The sequence below is a fragment of the Bos indicus genome, chromosome 24 (assembly GCF_029378745.1).
Source record: "Bos indicus isolate NIAB-ARS_2022 breed Sahiwal x Tharparkar chromosome 24, NIAB-ARS_B.indTharparkar_mat_pri_1.0, whole genome shotgun sequence".
Taxonomy (NCBI): domain Eukaryota; kingdom Metazoa; phylum Chordata; class Mammalia; order Artiodactyla; family Bovidae; genus Bos; species Bos indicus.
The window spans coordinates 33,185,141-33,204,468 of NC_091783.1; the positions used below are offsets into that span (position 1 = coordinate 33,185,141).

Consider the following 19,328-nt stretch of genomic DNA (forward strand, 5'->3'; position numbering starts at 1 on the left):
AAAAAGACATGTCATCAGAACAAACATTAAGTCCTGCAATTCTGTGGTTTATGATGAAAAAATGTGTGTTCCCTTCATATATTTCATCTTTGTGTTCTAGATGATTAATCAACACGTGTTTATTGGGAATTTCCTGCCTACAAATTGAGGTTGCAAAATAATCTGTTAGATTTCTAAAAGTGCTTATGTTCTCATTTAAGAAGATAATTAAAAACTCAACCATGTTAAGTAGCAGTATCCCATGCAAATATGACCTATCCTAAGATGGTTTATGAAAAATTGCCAAATGACTGTGCAGACAGAGATGCAGGAGAGAAAGGGAGCATTGGGATAGGCTGGCCACAGACAGAATTAACTGCAAGCCTCATTCCTGGGATTCTCCGCAGTTGAGAGCAGAGGTGCTCAAGCTTTAGGGGCAGTCAACACCCCTTGAGGAGTCTGTTTTTAAAAAACAGATTCCTGGGCCACCCTCCAGAGTTTCTGACTCAGCAGTTCTTGGGTGAGGCTTGCAGATCTGCATTCCTAACAAGTTCCCAGGGGTTGCAGGGGGGATGCAGCTGGTTGGGGCCAGCTTTGAGAACCACCAGTTCACAAGAAACACACTCGGGATAATCCTACCTGCGGGGCCTTCAAGGTGACCCCAAAAACAGCATCGGCAGGAGGTGAAGGATCCTCAGGCAGGAGAGGGGAAGACCCACCACTTGGGACATCCAAAATTAGTGCTGTCGGAGGAGTTTCGGGGATCAGGGAGACACAGGAGGCACTGAAAAACAGAATGTTGAAAAATAACCAAAACCCAAAGAACTGTCCCTTTGAAGAGACAGACTCTAAGCATTAAAAGGACCCAGAGAAGGGCCTCCTGTCATGATCCACTGGTTAAGACTCTGTGCTTCCACTGCACAGGATGCAGGTTTGACCCCTGGCTGGAGAAGTTCCACATACCACCTAGTGCAGCCAAAAAAATAATAATAATACATTTGGGACTTCCCTGGCAGTTTGGAGATTAAGACTTTAATCTGGCCAAAAAACCAAAATATAAAACAGAAGCAGTACTGTAACAAATTCAATAAAAAACTAATACAATTATGTAAAGTTTAAAAATAAAATAAAATTAAAAAAAAATTAAATTATACTGTGAAAGTTAAAAAAAAAAAAAAAAAAACTTTAAAAATGGTCCACATTAAAAAAAAAAAAAAAAAGGATCCAGAGAACCACAGGTCTGCAGAGATCTTTATACAAAGATATTTGGTGTTCTGGATTGGCCAAGTATATCCCAGTTGCCTACCTAATACAATGAGCTCAGACCAGAAAAAAAATCTTAATTTTGAAGGAACGGAAGCTAGATGGAAACTTATTGAAACTTCCCTCTCTAGTACTGAAATTCATTGCTAAATGAGATCAATGCAATGAAACACTATTCACCTCTAAACATCAATGTTGACATAAAGCTATACAAAACCAAAGAGAACAAACAGCCATCCTTTCTTTCAGGCACAGCCAGATATTATTGTCTTGGTGGTTTCCATAAAGATGCATAAGATGTCATGACTGTGTCCCTGAAGAATTTTTGAATCTACATCCAAATAACCTTCCCCAAATCCCAATAATCATTGGTTACCTAATTCTCATAACACAGTTGTGAGATGGGTCATTATTTTCATGGTTTTTTAAATGAAGAGTCTCAGACACAGAGATTAAAGGATTGGAACAGACTGGATCTTGGTGAGAGCTCAGAATAGAAATCAGAGTAACTCCCTTCAAGGACGAGGCTTAACAATTTCCCCTAGTTGCTACTGTGTCAGCTTCCTGATGTTATGGAATTCTGGAAAAATTGCTGGGATAAATGATTTAGCTCTTAAAAGAAAAATGCACCACCAGCTTTTAGCATCTTGGTCTGGGATCACTTCTAAAGTGAAATATAAATCATAGTCTTAAAAGCATTAAGTATCACTAAGCACAAACAAGGGATAAAGGAAGGAAACACATTACCTTTGATTAACAAATCGCCCATAACTGGCAATGCATTTGACGTGAGGTCTCAAATATTCTGTTGAGAATTCTTCAATGGGTATGATACAAATTTGATGCTGTCCAACAAACATAAGAAGGTACATGCCCGTTATTACCCAAGTCAAGGTTATGACCAAACATGCACTTCAAAGAAAACAGCTAAAAATTCATCCAGAGAAATTAAAACTATCACTTTACAGCAGTAAATATCATAGGATAGCATTCGCTATGGCATCATTACATGGACACAAGTTCTTTTTACTGTTATACAGGATCACTGATTAAATTGTTTCTGGAATAATGATATAAACAAATAAAATCATGTGAGAGTTTAAAACAACTCTGTCAGCAACTTTGGACAGTGTCTTCTCTCCTGCCCTGGGCTGATGCTGGCTCCTCAGACCCCTAGGCAGGGAGAGGGGGATGTGGTGGGCAGTCGGGGAGCCTGCTGTTCAGAAAGATGGATGCTCCTGCTATAAGTAACCCTTCTCAATAGAGGAGGACTCGTATCGCAGGCATATCTGAACTCTGTCTCCAGAGCTAGTTTCTGAGTCACAGAAGAAACTCAGTCAAAAACTTAATACCACTTTTCATTGTAAATCAATAACTATAACTGGCTATATCACAAAGCCATTCAGTAACAATAGATTTTAACTGAACACCTACTATATGCCAGGCACTGAGACTGGGGGATCGTATGAGACCAAGATGGACATACTCCTGCCTTCATGGAGCTTTCATTCTAGCCAGCCTTGACTCTGAATGACATCTGACTATTTCAGAAACGGCAAACTTATGCTTAAAAGAAGAACTTTCAGCCCCATCACAATTTCCAAAGATGAAAAGGTTAAGATTCACTTGGCTCATTATGTTCAAAAAAGAAAGTCATCCTTAAAAAAAAGAAAAGTCTTGAGTTATATAACATATAATAATTTTTAAAAACTGAATTCCAGGTAGTTCTTAAGAGAAAGCTCAACATTTCTAATAAATATAAAACATATTAGAACAGGCTGGCATAGCATTTCCCAGGTGTGATACATGCTTAATATTAGCAGTAACATGAAGTTGCTTCACACTTAATCTTATGTGCCCTGAGATATTTATTATAAATCTGAGCACCCCATTCCTAGCCCAGATCCCACTGTCTCTGTTTATCACAATTCTCAATACTAAAGTTATGCTATTAAAAGGGTATTTAATCTGTAAAAGCTAGCATTTTAACTGTTAACAATATATATCTAATTAATTGAAAATACTCTTCTTGAAACAGAGCAACAATGGTCTGGAAAAAAATACCAGGTGACTGCAACCTTGAAAATTCTGAAGGAATCTGCAAAGAAGCTGCTGCTGCTGCTAAGTCACTTCAGTCGTGTCCGACTCTGTGTGACCCCATAGACGGCAGCCCACCAGGTTCCCCCGTCCCTGGGATTCTCCAGGCAAGAACACTGGAGTGGGTTGCCATTTCCTTCTCCGATGCATGAAAGTGAAAAGTGAAAGTGAAGTTGCTCAGTCGTGTCCGACCCTCAGTGACCCCATGGACCGCAGCCTTCCAGGCTCCTCTGTCCATGGGATTTTCCAGGCAAGAGTACTGAAGTGGGGTGTCATTGCCTTCTCCCCAAAGAAGCTAACAGACATAATAAAATAGTAGAGGGGAAAGAAAATAAACAGTCCCTAATGACACTTTTATATACCAGCAATAATAATAGACTAGGAGATATAATGACAAAAGATATTTCATTCATAATAGTAACAACAAATAAAAATGAATTAAATGGAGTTTTGTGAAACATGTTCAAATCTGATGACTGAACTTTATTGGGTGCTATAGGAAAAGGTTCCAACAAATGAAGGAGCAAGACACATTTCTAGATGGGAAAATAAACATTGTAACTCCAGCAATTCTCCGCAGGTTAACTTTATAGATGTAATGCAAACCCAGCCAAAACTTCAATAAGCTTTAGAAATATATATGCTTATCAATAAAAAAAAAAATTTCTAAAAATCATTGGCTGAAACAGAAGCGTACCAGAAGGAATTGGGCCATCCGGGCTCTGAGCTGAACGTCCGCATCTGCTAAGAGCTCATACACGGCGAGGCGACCCCTGCCGTCGGTCACAGCGCTGCGGCAGAGGACGCTGCAAGAAGAAACAGTGTATCTTAGCCTGGTTCCCCTGGTCTGCCTCCCACCCCTGTGGAGTGGCTGATCCTGCTTCAGTTTCTCTTGTTCATAACTGGGTCACCAACAGTGAACTTCCCTGCTGGTGGAATTTAGCACAGATGCAACCCATAATTGGTGTGGGAAAAAAAACCTTCTTTCTGTGCTCTGAGCTGTACCTCTCAGGGCTGATGGCCATCACCATCTCCACTGGTTTTGTGGAATATCTGGTTTGGTCTTCTGAGAAAGAGCCCCAGGGCCAGTAAAGTCTGATCTCTAATGCAGACTTCTTGGCAATTGACCAATATCGTTGGTAGTGGCGGTTTAGTTGCTAAATCGTGTCTGACTCTTGCAACCCCATGGACTGTAGCCCTCCAGGCTCCTCTGTCCATGGGATTCTCCAGGCAAGAATACTGGAGTGGGTTGCACGTCCTTCCTCTAGGGGATCTTCCTGGCTCAGGGATCGAACACTGGTCTCCTGCATTGCAGGCAGAGATAACTCTTTATCAGAGTTATCACAGTACTGTTTTGAAAAGTGGTATTCCTTTGCCTTTCTTCTGGGATATTGCTTTTTAACAACACAGACCTCATTTGAGAAATGCTGGGAAAGGTTCAAACCTCAGTGGGAAAAGCTGCCATGTTGAAAGGGTCTGTCATTTGAAAAAAGTTTTTATGGGTCGAATATTTTCTAATTGCACCGTATTTTTGGACTCCAGTACTTGGTAGCCTGGTCACTTACACTGATCACATGACATGCAAAGTAGAGAAAAAGGGAATATTTTAAACAAGTGAAAAGATACCATGGGACTTGCTGGGAGTGGTTAAATACAATAAAAGTGATTCCTGGTCTAATGCAATACTGTCTTCAAAATCTAACGATGGAGAACTTTGGTGCTGTCACCATCTGGAGTCAAAATCATCTGCAGAATATCATGCACTTCTCTCCTTAAAACACTATTCAGGAGGAGGAAAGGGCAACCGACTCCAGTATTTTTGCCTGGGAAAGCCCAAGGACAGACGAGCCTAGAGGGCTACAATCCATGGATTGCAAAAGAGCCAGACATGACTTAGTGACTAAACAACAACATGGCCATCTATACCAGTGTGTTATCTTTATTACAGAGAGTTAAGTAATTTATTGATGAATGTGAAAGTGTTAGTTGTTCAGTCGTGCTCTGTTCTTTGCAACCCCATTAATTGTAGCCCTCCAGGCTCCTCTGTCCATGGAATTCTCCAAGCAAGAATACTGAAGTGGATAGCCAATCCCTGCTCCAGGGGATCTTCCTGACCCAGGGACTGAACTCGGGTCTCCTGCATTGCAGGCAGATTCTTTACCATCTGAGCCACCAGAGATGCCCCTGGTGGTGAGCCTTGTTATAGTATTTAAAAGAAAAATCTCATGTCCTGTTGAGAGCAAACCAGTCTGGAGAAACAGTACAGTCTAGACTGCTACATTATCAAGTAGACCTTCTGAGATGATGAAAATATTCTCTATTTGCACCAACCAGAACCGTAGCTACTAACAACACATGACTATTGAGACTTGGCATGTGGCTAGTGAACCATGGGAGCTAAACTTTTTCCTTCATTGAATTCAAACTGATTTAAACTTAGGTGGCTCAGTGGTAAAGAATCTATCAGCCAATGCAGGAAATGCAGGAGACACAGGTTCAATCCCTGGGTCAGAAAGATCCCCTGGTGGAGGAAATGGCAACCCACTCTAGCATTATTGCCTGGACAGAGGAGCCTGGCAGGCTAAGGTCCACAGAGTTACAAAGAGTCAGACACAACGAAGCACACAAAGGAATGGAAACCTATTTAAATAGCCACATTTAACGGATACCATCTGAAACAGGATACGAATAGAATAAAGGACATGGAGCTTAAAAAAAGAAAGCCACCGCTCAGCAAAGGTCCTGAAATAATGCTTGGGACTTATGTATCCCGGGGAGAGAGTCCTTCCTTTCTTTAGTTTTGAAATCACTCCTCTGCTTGGTGTAGATGTCTCAGCCTCTTCTGAGATAGTCAAGAGTCACGAAGGCCATAAGGAATGTTTCTTCCTGTCCTGAGCCATCTCCACTTTTTACCCAGTGGAGCAGGAGCAGGAGTCAAACCCCAATCTGGAAGGCAGAAGGGGTCAGAGAACTGAACTGAAGGGCGGGCTTGGATGGACGGGTTATGGAGAAGTCCTGCCCCAGGTCACGTGGATGACAGTCTCCCAGATTCCGATGGCAAGGTGACCCACCCATCTGGAAGTGTACATTCCGGTGGTTGCTAATGTCACCTAGAGATGAAACTAGTATTTTCATATAATGACAGAACATTCTGGAGGAACTTTGCTGGGCCATCTGGTACTCCTATTAAAAATGCAAATATAATTACATTGTTTTTTTTTACCATCATCCCAGAGAAAAGGAAAGATTAGATTTTTTTTTTAAGATTTTGAAAAGAAGCTTTCACAGTTTATTTTTTAGGGTTGCTGAGTGCGTGATATTCATTTAACAACCATTTCATCAAGTCTCATAAAATTTTCCATTCTAAGCTACCAAAAGACATTTTTCATAAGTTCTTTTCTTTGCATTACAGAGAAAGTGTCCAACTCAAGTCATCTTGGGTTTGACACAAGGCATGTGAATGTAGAGGTCACAAAATGTTCAAAGTCTTAGTGGAGGATTGGGAGGGTTCACTGTAAGGGCTTCCTAGGTGGTTCATAGTGTTAAAGAATCCGTGTGCCAATGCAGGAGATCTAAGAATTGTGGGTTTGATCTCTGGGTCAGAAAGATCCCCTGGGGAAGGGAACGGCATTCTACTCCAGTATTCTTGCCTGGAGAACCCCATGGACAGAGGAGCCTGGTGGGCTACAGTCCACAGGGTTGCAAAGAGATGGACACAAGTGAAGTGACTAAACAGCATGTGCACTGTAGTTCCCCACATGCTTGCTCAGGAGACTCTGCCTTCCAGGGCTATTTATTCTACAATTAATTCCATTGGGAAACATCCTTTGCACTGATTCTCTAATCAAAGAATACTCTAAACATCTGCATACATCTTGATTCATTATGCAAAGGAAACGATTTTCAAAAAATCCTTGTCAGAGCTCTTGGAAGAGATGAACTTCATCAGGGTGAATTTGAGATTCCTCTGTCAAATTATTTTTCACGTGATGCTCGTCAAACATTAGTGACCCCCAGTTCTTAATGGAGAATGTGCCAGGCACCCATGAACTCTACACGGTGTTTGAGAGAAAGGCCCTGGGTTCAGTGCCCACCATGGGGGTTACAGAAAAAAGCAAAAAGGTTGTGCTGCTTCTTGTGGGTGTGAGTGTGTTAGTTACTCAGTCGTGTCTGACTCTTTGTGACTCCATGGACTGTAGCCCACCAGGCTCCTCTGTCCATGGGATTCTCCAGGCAGAATACTGGGGTGGGTAGCCTATCCCTTTTCCAGGGGATCTTCCTGACTCAGGGATCAAACCTGGGTCTCCTGCATTGCAGGCGGATTCTTTACTGTCTGAGCCACCAGGGAAGCCCCTGCTTCTTGTGAATCTGAGCCAAAATGCTAAGTAGAACATGCAGTTTTTCCAGAAAATGCAATATTTTTAAGGCGCTGCCTATGGAGAAGCCTTCCAATAGCACACCAGGGGTGACGCTGGATCGCATAACTCGTCCTCTGCTGGTTCTCAAGCTCAACCTCAAAAAGGAAACAATTTCTCAAGTTGGATAAAAACCAAAGTTCCCACAGTTGACCTCCTGCCTGTTCGGTTAGAGCAGACTCCCCCAGGGCAGGACACTTACCAGTACTTGCAGCTGTAGATGTCCACCCGGCCTGCCAGGTCAGCCCCGGGGCTCTGTACGTGCACTGCGGCCTCAGACAGCTGGTCTGCTTCCGTGGCGTACTCGACCATGATGACGTAGTGGCCGACCCGCGGGACCCGCAGCCGCAGGTGCAGCTCCACCTGTCGAAGAGCCCGAGATGTTGGAGAGAGGTGAGATGCACTGGATGCGTCTCCACAGGCAACAGTGAAACTGGGGCTGGGGGGACCCCTGGGAGGAGTTTTACATGTCATCATAGTAAGAAGTGTGGCGCTTCCCAGGTGGCACTAGTGGTAAAGAATCCACCTGCCAATGCAGGACACGCCAGAGACACGGGATCTTTTCGATCCCTGGGTCGGGAAGATCCCCAGAGTAGGAAATGTCAACCCACTCCAGTATTTTCGCCTGGAAAATCCCATGGACAGAGCAGCCTGGCGGGCTACAGTCCATGGGACAGCCGAGAGTTGGACACGACTGAGTGACAGAGCACTCAGTAAGAAATGTGGTCCTGCAGGCAGGGATCCCCAATAAAATACAGGATGCTTTGTTAAGTTTGAAATTCAGATAAACAATACATAATTATAGTTTAACTACAATTCAAACTAAATGGGAGCATCTGGTATTTTTATTGTCTAAATCTGGTGACCCTACTAATAGGGGTCTCTACTCCCACTACCGAAACGGAGCAGGACTCTATGGTCCTTCCTCCCTCATGTCCTCATGTCCTCAGGTCCTCCCGACCATGTCCTCTGCTTGTCTTTTGTCTGTGGAAAAACTTTAGTCAAAGAATAAGTTTAATCAGAGAAGTGAGAAAATGCAGAAACAATGGAAAACAGTCAAAGGAGACCAAATAATCATAATGGAGTCACTAAACATAGTCAAGGACTTTTAGTTCCTTCTCAAGGGCTATAGATAGATATTCTGAGCCATATCCTGGGAGCTGTCTTATAGATACTGAAATCCTCACCAAGTAGAGAAGTTAACTACATGATGAGCAGACCTCAGTCATGACATAAGATGCCACAACTGCAAGAACTGGCCTCAAGAAATTGAAACAAATTGACCCTGGCACTGAAGATTAAATCTATTAAAACAATCAAGAAGACACTGGTCAAATTGCCAATGACCAGTTTCAAGCTGACTGTCTGGGCTGAGTGTGCGATTTCTGCGTGTAGCCCCCTCCCTCTCTCTATAAAAGCTCTTGCCCACTCACAGTCAGAGGGAGAAGCTGGCCTATGGACAGGAGTCTGTCCTCCCTGCCCCTCTTTTGCTGCTGCCAGCATCCAACATAAAGCAAACTTTCTTTTTCCCCCATCCTGGCCTCTTTGATGGCTTTTGAGCAGCAAGCGGCCGGACCTGGGTTTGGTATTATCACCCATATATTTGCCTTGTTTCTCAAGGCCAAAGATACTTTAAAACCTGAAGTAAAAAGGAATTTCCAATGGGTGATAAAAGGAACGGAAGTATGCCTCGATGGGCTACAAAGCTGAAAATATTCACTATCTGGTTCTTTACAGAAGAAGACGCCCAGCCGTGGCATGCCCTTGTGGTTAGGAGCCTGGAGTCTGGAATCACACTGCCTCCAGCTGTGTGACCTGGAGCAAGTTACTCAACATCTGTATGTCTCAGTATCTTCCTGTGTGAAAATGAGGATAACATAGTGCCCACCTCTTAAGATTATGAAGATTAAGTGAACTAATATGGGATGAGCTCTTCGAACTGTATCTGGCTTGTTGTAAGCCCTGTATAAGGGGCTTCCTTGGTGGTTCAGATGGTTAAAAATCTGTCTGTAATGCAGGAGACCTGGGTTCCATCCCTGGATTGGGAAGATCTCCTGCAGAAGGAAATGGCTACCCGTTTCAGTATTCTTGCCTGGAGAATCCCACGGACAGAAGAACATAGTGGACTACAGTCCATGGGGTTGCAAAGAGTCAGACACGACTGAGCGACTAACACACACACACACACTGTACAAACAATGATGATTATAATTGTGGTTATTGCTTTTTGCCATGACTTTTTTTTAACTCAGTAGTATTTGGTGTGCCATACAAACATACTTCACTCTTCTAATGTCTGCCCTTCCTCCCATTCCATAGTACGAATGTAAAGTCATTTATTTACCTAATCCCCTATTGATAGACATCTAGGTTATCTCTAATTTTTCCTAAAACATATAAGGCTATATGATCATGTATCTATATCTATATATATAAGTATATATTCATATTTATATCTATGGAAGAAAGGGAAAGTGTTAGGCGCTCAGTCATGTCTGACACTTTGTGACCCCGTGGACTGTAGCCCACCAGGCTCCTCTGTCCATGGGATTCTCCAGGCAAGAATACTGGAGTGAGTAGCCGTCTCTTCTCCAGGGAATCTTCCTGACCAAGGTATCAAACTCAGGCGGATTCTTTACTGAGCCACCAGGGAAGCCCGTTTATATCTATAGCTGGATCTATATCCTTTTGCTAGTATTTCTGTAAGATTCCTAGAAGTGGAATTAGAATCACTAGACCAAAATGTGGTGCACATTTAATTCCCGAGTCAGTATCAGAACTACATTCCTTAAGCAGTTTAACCCACTTCCGCCCATAAGCTCAGGCCCTGTCAAGCTTCACCACACTTAATTAAAATCCTCCTGCCTCTGGTCTTCAGGAAATTCACATCTGCTGTTCCTTCCACACAGCTCTGAACCACACACATGCTTATTTTTCACAGTGATTTTTCTATCACTTAAATAACAGAAAGACTTTCCTTCAGGAGAAAACGTAGATTATCCACACCACTTTCCCACTCGTTATACAGTGAAATACGATGCTGCCACTGGTCCACACGGAGAGGTAATTACCAACATCTCTCCCTTAGGATCTCCAAATGAGGGCTCATCTGTCTTCACCCCACCACGAAACACACAAGGCCAATGAGCTTTCTCCCAGGAGTTACTATCGGCTGCCAGGTCTATCATAGCACTCTATTATAAATTTCTATTACTCTTCCTACTCCAAGCCATATGGGTTGGCTTTTGGAAGACTTGGTAGGGTTTTGAATATATCTGATGACAGAAATGGGTTTTGAGAAGTCAGACAAAAAATGGAAAACAGAAACCCTTCTGTTTATCAGTTATTATCTTTGAAGGCTTCCCAGGTGGTGCAGTATAAAGTATCTTTCTGCCAATGCAGGAGATAAGTCTTAGCCACTAGATAAGTCTTAATCATCGCATCACCAGGGAACTCCCTGGGTTTGTGTATTTACCTGGGTGGTGAAGCCATTTACTTAGGGAACTCCTAAATGGAATTTGAGATCCCTCTGGGATGACAAACCTAAACAGCATGTCGAAAAGCAGAGACATCACTCTGCTGACAAAGGTCCGTATAGTCAAGGCTATGGTCTTCCCAGTTGTCACATATGGTTGTGAGAGCTAGACCATAAAGAAGGCAGAATATCAAAGAACGTCCCTTCAAAATGTACAGCTGGAAAAGACTCCTGAAAGTCCCTTGGACAGCAAGGAGATCATACCAGTCAATCTTAAAGGAGGTCAACCCAGAATATTCACTGGAAGGACTGATGCTGAAGCTGAAGCTCCAGTATTTTGGTCATGTGATGTGAATAGATGACTTATTGGAAAAGTCCCTGATGCTGGGAAAGATAAAGGGCAGAAGGAGAAGAGGGCGTCAGAGGACAAGGCAGCTGGATGGCATCACCGATGCAACGAACATGAACTTGGGCAAACTTTGGGAGACGGTGATGGACAGGGAGGCCTGGCGTGCTGCAGTCCATGGGGTCTCAAAGAGTCGAACACAGGTGTTGTTCAGTTGGGTGACTCAACAACAGCTGAGATACCTAAGAGTAATGCCATGAAGGAAGTGGGCTGTGCTACTCTGTATATACAATGGGAGGTGTGACTGCACATACCAATATGAGAATCATCTGTGTAGAACTGGTGCCTCACACAATAGACATGGAGAAGACTGCTTAGGGAGGGACTACAGAGTAAAAAGACAAGGGCTAAGACTGAGCCTCAAAAATTCTAACATTTAATGCATAGACAGGAGGGTAAGCCTAAAATGATAGTTTGAGGAAGCAGCCAGAGAGGTACAAAGAGACCCAGTGTGCTCCTAAATTTTGGAATTTAAATTCTGCTCTTAAATTCAAGACGAAAAGACTGTTTTTAAACAGAAGGAGTGTTCAACAAGTATTGAAAGCTGCTGAAAAGTTGAACAGATAAAGACTGGAAAATATCCACTGGACTTAGCAGAGCAACACTAGCACAATCACTGGAAATCCTGCTCCCCTCCCCACAAAAAAATATTAATGGGACTGGGAGGTGAAGTCAGACTGGTGTGGGTTGAGGTATGAATGGAAAGTAGAGAATTAGAAAGTGTGAGTCTAGACAATTCTTGGTTTTGAAGGGACAGAGAGTTATGGAGCAGTGGTTGAAGGACTGTGGGAAGGGGAAGTAGAGTTTTCATAAAAATAGGATGAAAGTGAAAGTCACTCAGTTGTGTCTGACTCCTTATAGTCCATGGAATTCTCCAGGCCAGAATACTGGAGTGGGTAGCTGTTCCCTTCCCTAGGGGATCTCCCTGACCCAGGAATCCAACCGGGGTCTCCTGCATTACAGGCAGATTCTTTACCAACTGAGCTATCAGGGAAGCAAAAACAGGACAGAACTTAGCATTTTTTTAATGTGGGATGACTTCCAGTTCAGATGGCACAGGAATTCATATTTGCTGTACCCCTTTCTCCAAGAGACAGCAACTATGGGTGTGTATTGGTCATAAAAAGGATTTTTTTGTTGTTTTGCAACCCTACAGTTGTGACTGTAGCCCACCTGGCTCCTCTGTCTGTGAAATTCTCCAGGCAAGAATACTGGAGGGGGTTGCCATGTCCCTCTCCAGGGGATCTTCCCATCCCAGGGATTGAACCCAGGTCTCCCATATCACAGGCGGATTCTTTACCGCCTGAGCCACCAAATAATGTTTTAATAGTAAAACAACAACAACAAAATAAATTTGGGATTAAAAGGAGACAGATGATGGAACATAAGTAAAAGAAAAACTTGAAATGGCACCAGGGCTGAAGTCACAGGCTTGTTGTTCTCCAGGCCAGAAGCAGGCCAGCAGTTCAGAATATGCAGCGTAAAGAGAACTTAAAATGCTTTATATGAGACAGGGGCCAGATCCAGGCTCATTTTTTGAAGCCAAAGGATGAGGGTTCCTTCACATCATGCAAAGCTGAAGAAGAAAAAAAAAAATCACTGAAAACCTGCCATCTGGGTTTCAGCTTTATAAAAAAATGGTGGGATATGGAAAACAAAGATCAAAGATGAGGCCCAGGACCAAGAACTGAGTTAAGCACCCGAGGGCTCAGTGTCTGAATCTGTACTAGCCCCAGGACTACAATAATAGACGTTGGCATATTGTTATGCCTGGCTCTGGGCTAAGGGTACAGAGAACCAGACAGACAAGCCAAACTGAGATGGATGTAGGGAAAGAGGGAGAAGATAAAAACATCTCATTCAAAGTAAGCCAGTAAGCAAACAAAATAAGCCTCCACGACATAAAGAAATCTAACGTTAAGAAGAACAGTCAAGGGGACTTCCCTGGTGATCCGGTGGCTAAGACCTCATGCTCCCAATGTGGGGGCCTGGGTTTGATCCCTGGTGAGGGAACTAGATCCCACATGTGGCAACTCAGACCCAGCACAGCCAATAAATACATAAATATTTAGGAAAAACAGAATTTTTCTCTTTTTTTAAAAAAATACAGGCAATAATATATCATCAAGTGAAGACAAGTTTACCTCAGATGAAATAAACTTTATGAAAGTCTGATGAAGTTTTAAAATAAGTACACTGGTCCCTAATCCAGAACCCCCAAAGTCTGAAAAGGAAAACTTGTTTTCAAATGTGTTTGGTTACAAAACCTAACCTAACTCTAACCAGTCATCACTTGATGGTAAAATCTGACCTGAACTAACTCCATATATACTGTCTTCATGTATCTCCCTTGGTGTGTCTATTCATGCTTTTCATTGGAAAAATATTAACTTGTCTGACTACAAGGTGCTGTTCCAGAACCCCCTATTGACGTTATGTATGTACGTAAAATCTTATCTTTTTAAGATTTTAAAAATTCTGAATTCTGAACTATACCTTGCTCCAAAGATGTTGAGAAACTCAAAAAGATTAATGGAGTAACTCCTCTTTAAAAAGTAAATGAAGTTATGAAACAAAAATTGGCAAAGGAGAAACAAGAAAAAAGGAAATGTAAGACAGAGCTAGTAAGAAATCTTTTGAGATGAAAAGTACATGTTACATGGAATTGGGAGGCTGAATAAAATCTAGACTAGAGACAGTGAACTAGAACATTCGTGGATTCTAAGAGTCTCGAGGAAGTTACTCAGAAAGCAGTGCAAAGAGCCAAAGAAACATATAGATATTAAAGAGCAGTTAAGAGACAGATTGAGAGGCTCCAACATTCTTCCAGTCTGACTTCCAGAAAAGAAGATGAAAGGATTTGCAACAAAGTAATATCTGTAGCGGAGAAGGCAATGGCACCCCACTCCAGTACTCTTGCATGGAAAATCCCATGGATAGAGGAGCCTGGTGGGCCACAGTCCATGGGTCGCTAAGAGTTGGATATGACTGAGCGATTTCACTTTCACTTTTCACTTTCATGCACTGGAGAAGGAAATGGCAGCCCACTCCAGTGTTCTTGCCTGGAGAATCTCAGGGACGAGGGAGCCTGGTGGGCTGCCGTCTATGGGGTCACACAGAGTCAGACACGACTGAAGTGACTTAGCTGTAGAAGTGGCAATATCTGTAGAGATACTATCCAAAAGATTCCCAGGATAAAAGACATGACTCGTCACATGAAATTGCACTTTGAGTACTAAAATAATAAAAATAAATCTGCACCTCACATAAAAATGAAACTTCAGAACATCACAAAGTACATCCTGGAACTTCCGGTTAAACTTATAGGATGTAGCACACCTATTTACTGATCCTCCCTCTCAGAAATCCACAAAAATAAGGGTAAATATTTTTTGAATCATAAACCCACAAAGAAAAGAGAATAGAGAAGAGGAAAATAACAGACCAGAGACATGAAAAATTTGGAAGCTAGAATGCAATTGGATGTTAACTAATTGAATAGATCAAAAAAAGATGAAACGTGTGTGTGTGTGTGTGTGTAGGTTTGGGTTGGAGTTGAGGTTGCTGTTGTGGTTGGAGTTGGAAGAAAAAAAATCTAAGAAATCTCTCAAAACATAAAACAAGATAAGGCTATTGAAAAGGTGGGCTAAAGATAAAGAAATAACTTATCAAAGGAATAACTCAGGAAAGTTTCCCAGAGAAGTTTCTAGAGTAAAAAGGGCACCACAGCTGTTGGATTAGGCTACCTCTAGAAGAAGTGAGTCCCCCATCAATTCAAGTATTCAACAGAGGCTAAATGAATCAATATCTGACAAGGATAATGTATAAAGAATTTTTTCCAGGAAGAGAGATCAGATGACTCCTAAGACCTTCTCGAACTCTGTTGGGCTGCCCTGGTGACTCAGCGGTAGAGAATCGGACTGCCAATACAGGATTGGTCCCTGTGTCAGGAAGATCCCCTGCAGAAGGAAATGGCAACCCACTCCAGTATTCTTGTCTGGGAAATTCCGTGGACAGAGGTGCCTGGTGGACTACAATCCATGGGGTCAAAGAGTCCAACTCTAGCTACTAAACAACAACAACAAACACTGTTAGTCTCTGACTTTTAGCACAGTGATCTTAATGCTTCATTAATGCTGTGCAATAGAGCTTTCTGTGATGGCAAAATATTCTGTGATGTGTGCTGTCCAATACAATGGGCACTAGACGGATATAATTACCGAGAGCTTGAAATGTGGTTAGTGTACCCGAAGAACTGAATTTTTAGGTTTACTTAAGTTTCATTAATTAAAAAAAATATATACTGAATCAGACAGCATAAGTCTCCAGGCCTTCAGATAAAACAGTAAAAAAGGATTTTTAAATAAAACTGGACAGCTCAGGGCTGAGTTGTATGCATCATGCAAATAGAACAGCTCAGAGCTATGGCTCCAGGCTAAGTCAGAGGCAGGAACAGCTCCTGATGAATCATCAGCATTACTTTCTGGACATCAGCCCTTCCCAATTGTACCTCCCTGCTAAGTGGGGTACACACACACACACACACACACACACATCTGTGTATATGTGTATGCATGTATGTGCATCTGTATGCATACACACAGCAGGGACAGGGAGAGAGACAGTGGACTGAAGATTAGAACGGAGAGGAAGTAAGATCATTTTGTTTTTCCTGATGCATATTATTCTTTTAAATTAATTTTTATTGACGTATATTTGCTTTACAATGTTACGACAGTTTCTACTGTACAGCAAGGTAAATCAGCTATACCTATACATATATCCAGTACTTTGGCCACCTGATGCGAAGAGCTGACTCATTAGAAAAGACCCTGATGCTGGGAAAGATTGAAGGCAGGAGGAGAAGGGGACGAAAGAGAAAGAGATGGTTGGATGGCATCACCGACTCAATAGATATGAGTTTGAGCAGGCTCCAGGAGATGGTGAAGGAAAGGGAAGCCTGGCGTGCTGCAGTCCATGAGGTCGCAAAAAGTCGGACACAACTAAGCGACTGAACAACAAATACATATGTCCTCTGTTTTTTGGATTTCTCTCCCATTTAGGTCACCACGGAACACTGAGGAGGGTTCCCTGAGCTGTACAGTGGGCTCGCATTAGTTATCTACTCTACATTGTTGTTTAGTCGCTCGGTCGTGTCCGACTCTTTTGTGACCCCATGGACTGTAGCCCACCAGGCTCCTCTGTTCATGGGGTTGCCCAGGCAAGAATACTGGAGTGGGTTGCCATTTCCTTTTCCAAGCGATCTTCCCACCCAGAGATCAAACCCGAGTCTCCTGCACTGCAGGCGGATTCTTTACTGCTGAGCGATTGGGGAAGTGATTATGTCAGTCCTAATCTCCCAATTCATCTCGTCCCCAACCCCCTTTCCCCTCTTGGTGTCCATAAGATTGTCCTCCATGTCTGTGTCTCTATTTCTGTTTTGCAAATATGATCATCTGTACCATTTTTATAGATTCCATATATATCCATGCATATTGTTTTTCTTATTATAACAAGTAGAAAGGAGAAGAGGGCAGCAGAGGATGAGATGGTTAGATAGCATCACCAACTCAATGGAAATGAACTTGGGCAAACTCCAGGAGAGAGTGGGGGACAGGAAAGCCTGGCATGCTTCAATCCATGGGGTCACAAAGAGTTGGACACGACTGGCTGACTGAACAACATACTTTTTTGGGTAAAAATAATAGTTGTAAAATAAAAACTCAAATAAAATAAAGACTAAACTTAAGAAATACCATCAAACTCCTACAACTTCTACCTTGAAAATGTTAGGAATGTAGTTTACAAAAAGATACACATCAAAATGGTGAGTGAGAATACTGCATATATTTTCATTTCATGGATTTAATCCCAGATGAACGTTTTCCTCAAGGGTACAAAACAGAGAACACTGTAAAAAGTAAGGAATGGAAACACTGTAGAGAAAGGTTTTGCTTTTTGTGTGTGAGTGTGTCTTCATTCTGAAGTAATGAGTTCTTATTGTTCATACACAGTACTTCTAACTCAAATCTTAAAACTGTACAGTCTTAAATTGTTTCGAGGCTCAAAGAACTCCTGGAAGAAAAGCAATGCCAAGACCTGTAGTAACCTGTCCTCTGAGCCAGGAAGGAGGTGCCTTTGGGTGTAGCAGTTCCAGAATCTGAGCTCAAGGAATTCAGCTGCTACGAATTGTCTAGCCCGAGGGGATGAGCAGTCAGTGAGCGTTGTATCCTTTTAGGGTGAGCTGTGTGATTTCTGGAGGCTTTGTAGAGAGATCGTGCCCCGAATCAGGGTGAACAGGATGCCCCCTTGTAAATCCAGAGAATCAAAAGGAAAAAATTCTGAGGTTGCTCGTGTTGCCCGCCATGAACAGAAAGTGATGGAAAACTAGCCCTCCCACGGCTCAGCGCGGTGGACTGCCCAGCCCCAGCCTGAACCAGAGAGCTCAGCACACCTTTAATTAACACCTCTGGGGAGGTCTTCCAGATTTACCTGAATATGAGATGCAATTGTGGCCAAGGGTTTTCAGCAGAAGGACAGGGAGGTGGTAAAATACCTGATAGAAAAACAAAAAAAGGCTGCCTCACCTCTCTTCCACTGAGGTCCGCCATGACTGGGTGTGCAGGGGTGGGCTGCCTCACCGCCAAGGGTCTCGGCTCCCCATCAAGCAGAAAGTGTCTGGCCTCGCAAGCCAGGGCACAGGGGAATCGGGTTACTGGCAAATGCTGGTAAAGCAAACAACTTCAACAACAACAACAAAATGCAACAGTTACAATGAGAACATAACACAGAGGATCAAAGTTCACCCCCAGGACTCTTATCCATCCCATGCATTCATTCATTCACTCATCACTCTTCAACAAACTCTTACTAAGTGCTTACTACAGGGACCATGCGATAAATTTTCATCTGCATGAGGAATGGGAGAAGCAGTGGTCCACAAACTCAGATTCATTGTAAGCTCTTCCCCTCACTAGATGCATGACCCTGAGCATATTACTTGGGCACACATCGCCACTTCCTCATGTAAGAGGGTGAGAGTCACTCTGAAGCCCTAGCTACAGGGTACAAAGTGCTTTGTGAGTCTTACATGAAACACAGTCACTGCCACAGAGAAAAGGCACAATTGAGTCATTAACCAGAGCATCCTGTGCAGTCATGATCCTGAGGGCTACTGAGAATCCTTGAACCCAAGGCTCCTGAGTTAGAAGACCCAATGATGCACCTGCTGCCCATACTAACTTCTCTTGGGGATGGCCCACGTGGGCACACGGCTCCGTGACTGGCAGCTGCAGCGAGGGGGCCTCATAGTAGTCCCTGGGGAGCAGCACCAGGTAGTCCTAGGAGATAAAGACCAAAACAATGAATACTCATTAGGAGGGCAGCCCTAAGTTAGTGTTAATGATAAAATAGCTGCACATACTAGCTAAATGAATAATAACCAGGTGAAGCACTCTAGTTAAATTCTCCATATCAACTGCTTTTTCTTTCTGCCCCCTGACTCATCAGAACACATCAAGCAACCTATGGTGGCTCAGACAGTAAAGAATCTGCCTGCAATGTGGGAGACCCAGGTTCAATTCCTGGGTCGAGAAGATCCCCTGGAGAAAGGAATGGCTACCCACTTCAGTATTCATGTCTGGAGAATTCCATGGACAGAGGAGCCTGGTGGGCTACAGTCCATGGGGTCACA

The 19,328-nt window shown here is 43.0% G+C and overlaps 1 protein-coding gene across 6 annotated transcripts in view; it reads right to left on the minus strand.

Annotated features, from left to right (window-relative positions):
* Positions 1–19,328, minus strand: part of LAMA3 (laminin subunit alpha 3) — a 249,672-nt gene that overhangs the window by 122,206 nt on the left and 108,138 nt on the right. For all 6 annotated transcript variants that reach the window (XM_070778824.1, XM_070778825.1, XM_070778826.1 and 3 more), the window contains 6 exons: positions 18,878–18,975; positions 18,223–18,376; positions 7,957–8,117; positions 4,037–4,145; positions 1,990–2,087; positions 619–763 (listed from right to left, as the gene is read on the minus strand). In XM_070778824.1, coding sequence (XP_070634925.1) covers positions 619–763; positions 1,990–2,087; positions 4,037–4,145; positions 7,957–8,117; positions 18,223–18,376; positions 18,878–18,975 — 765 coding nt within the window. The remainder of the gene's footprint in view (positions 1–618; positions 764–1,989; positions 2,088–4,036; positions 4,146–7,956; positions 8,118–18,222; positions 18,377–18,877; positions 18,976–19,328) is intronic.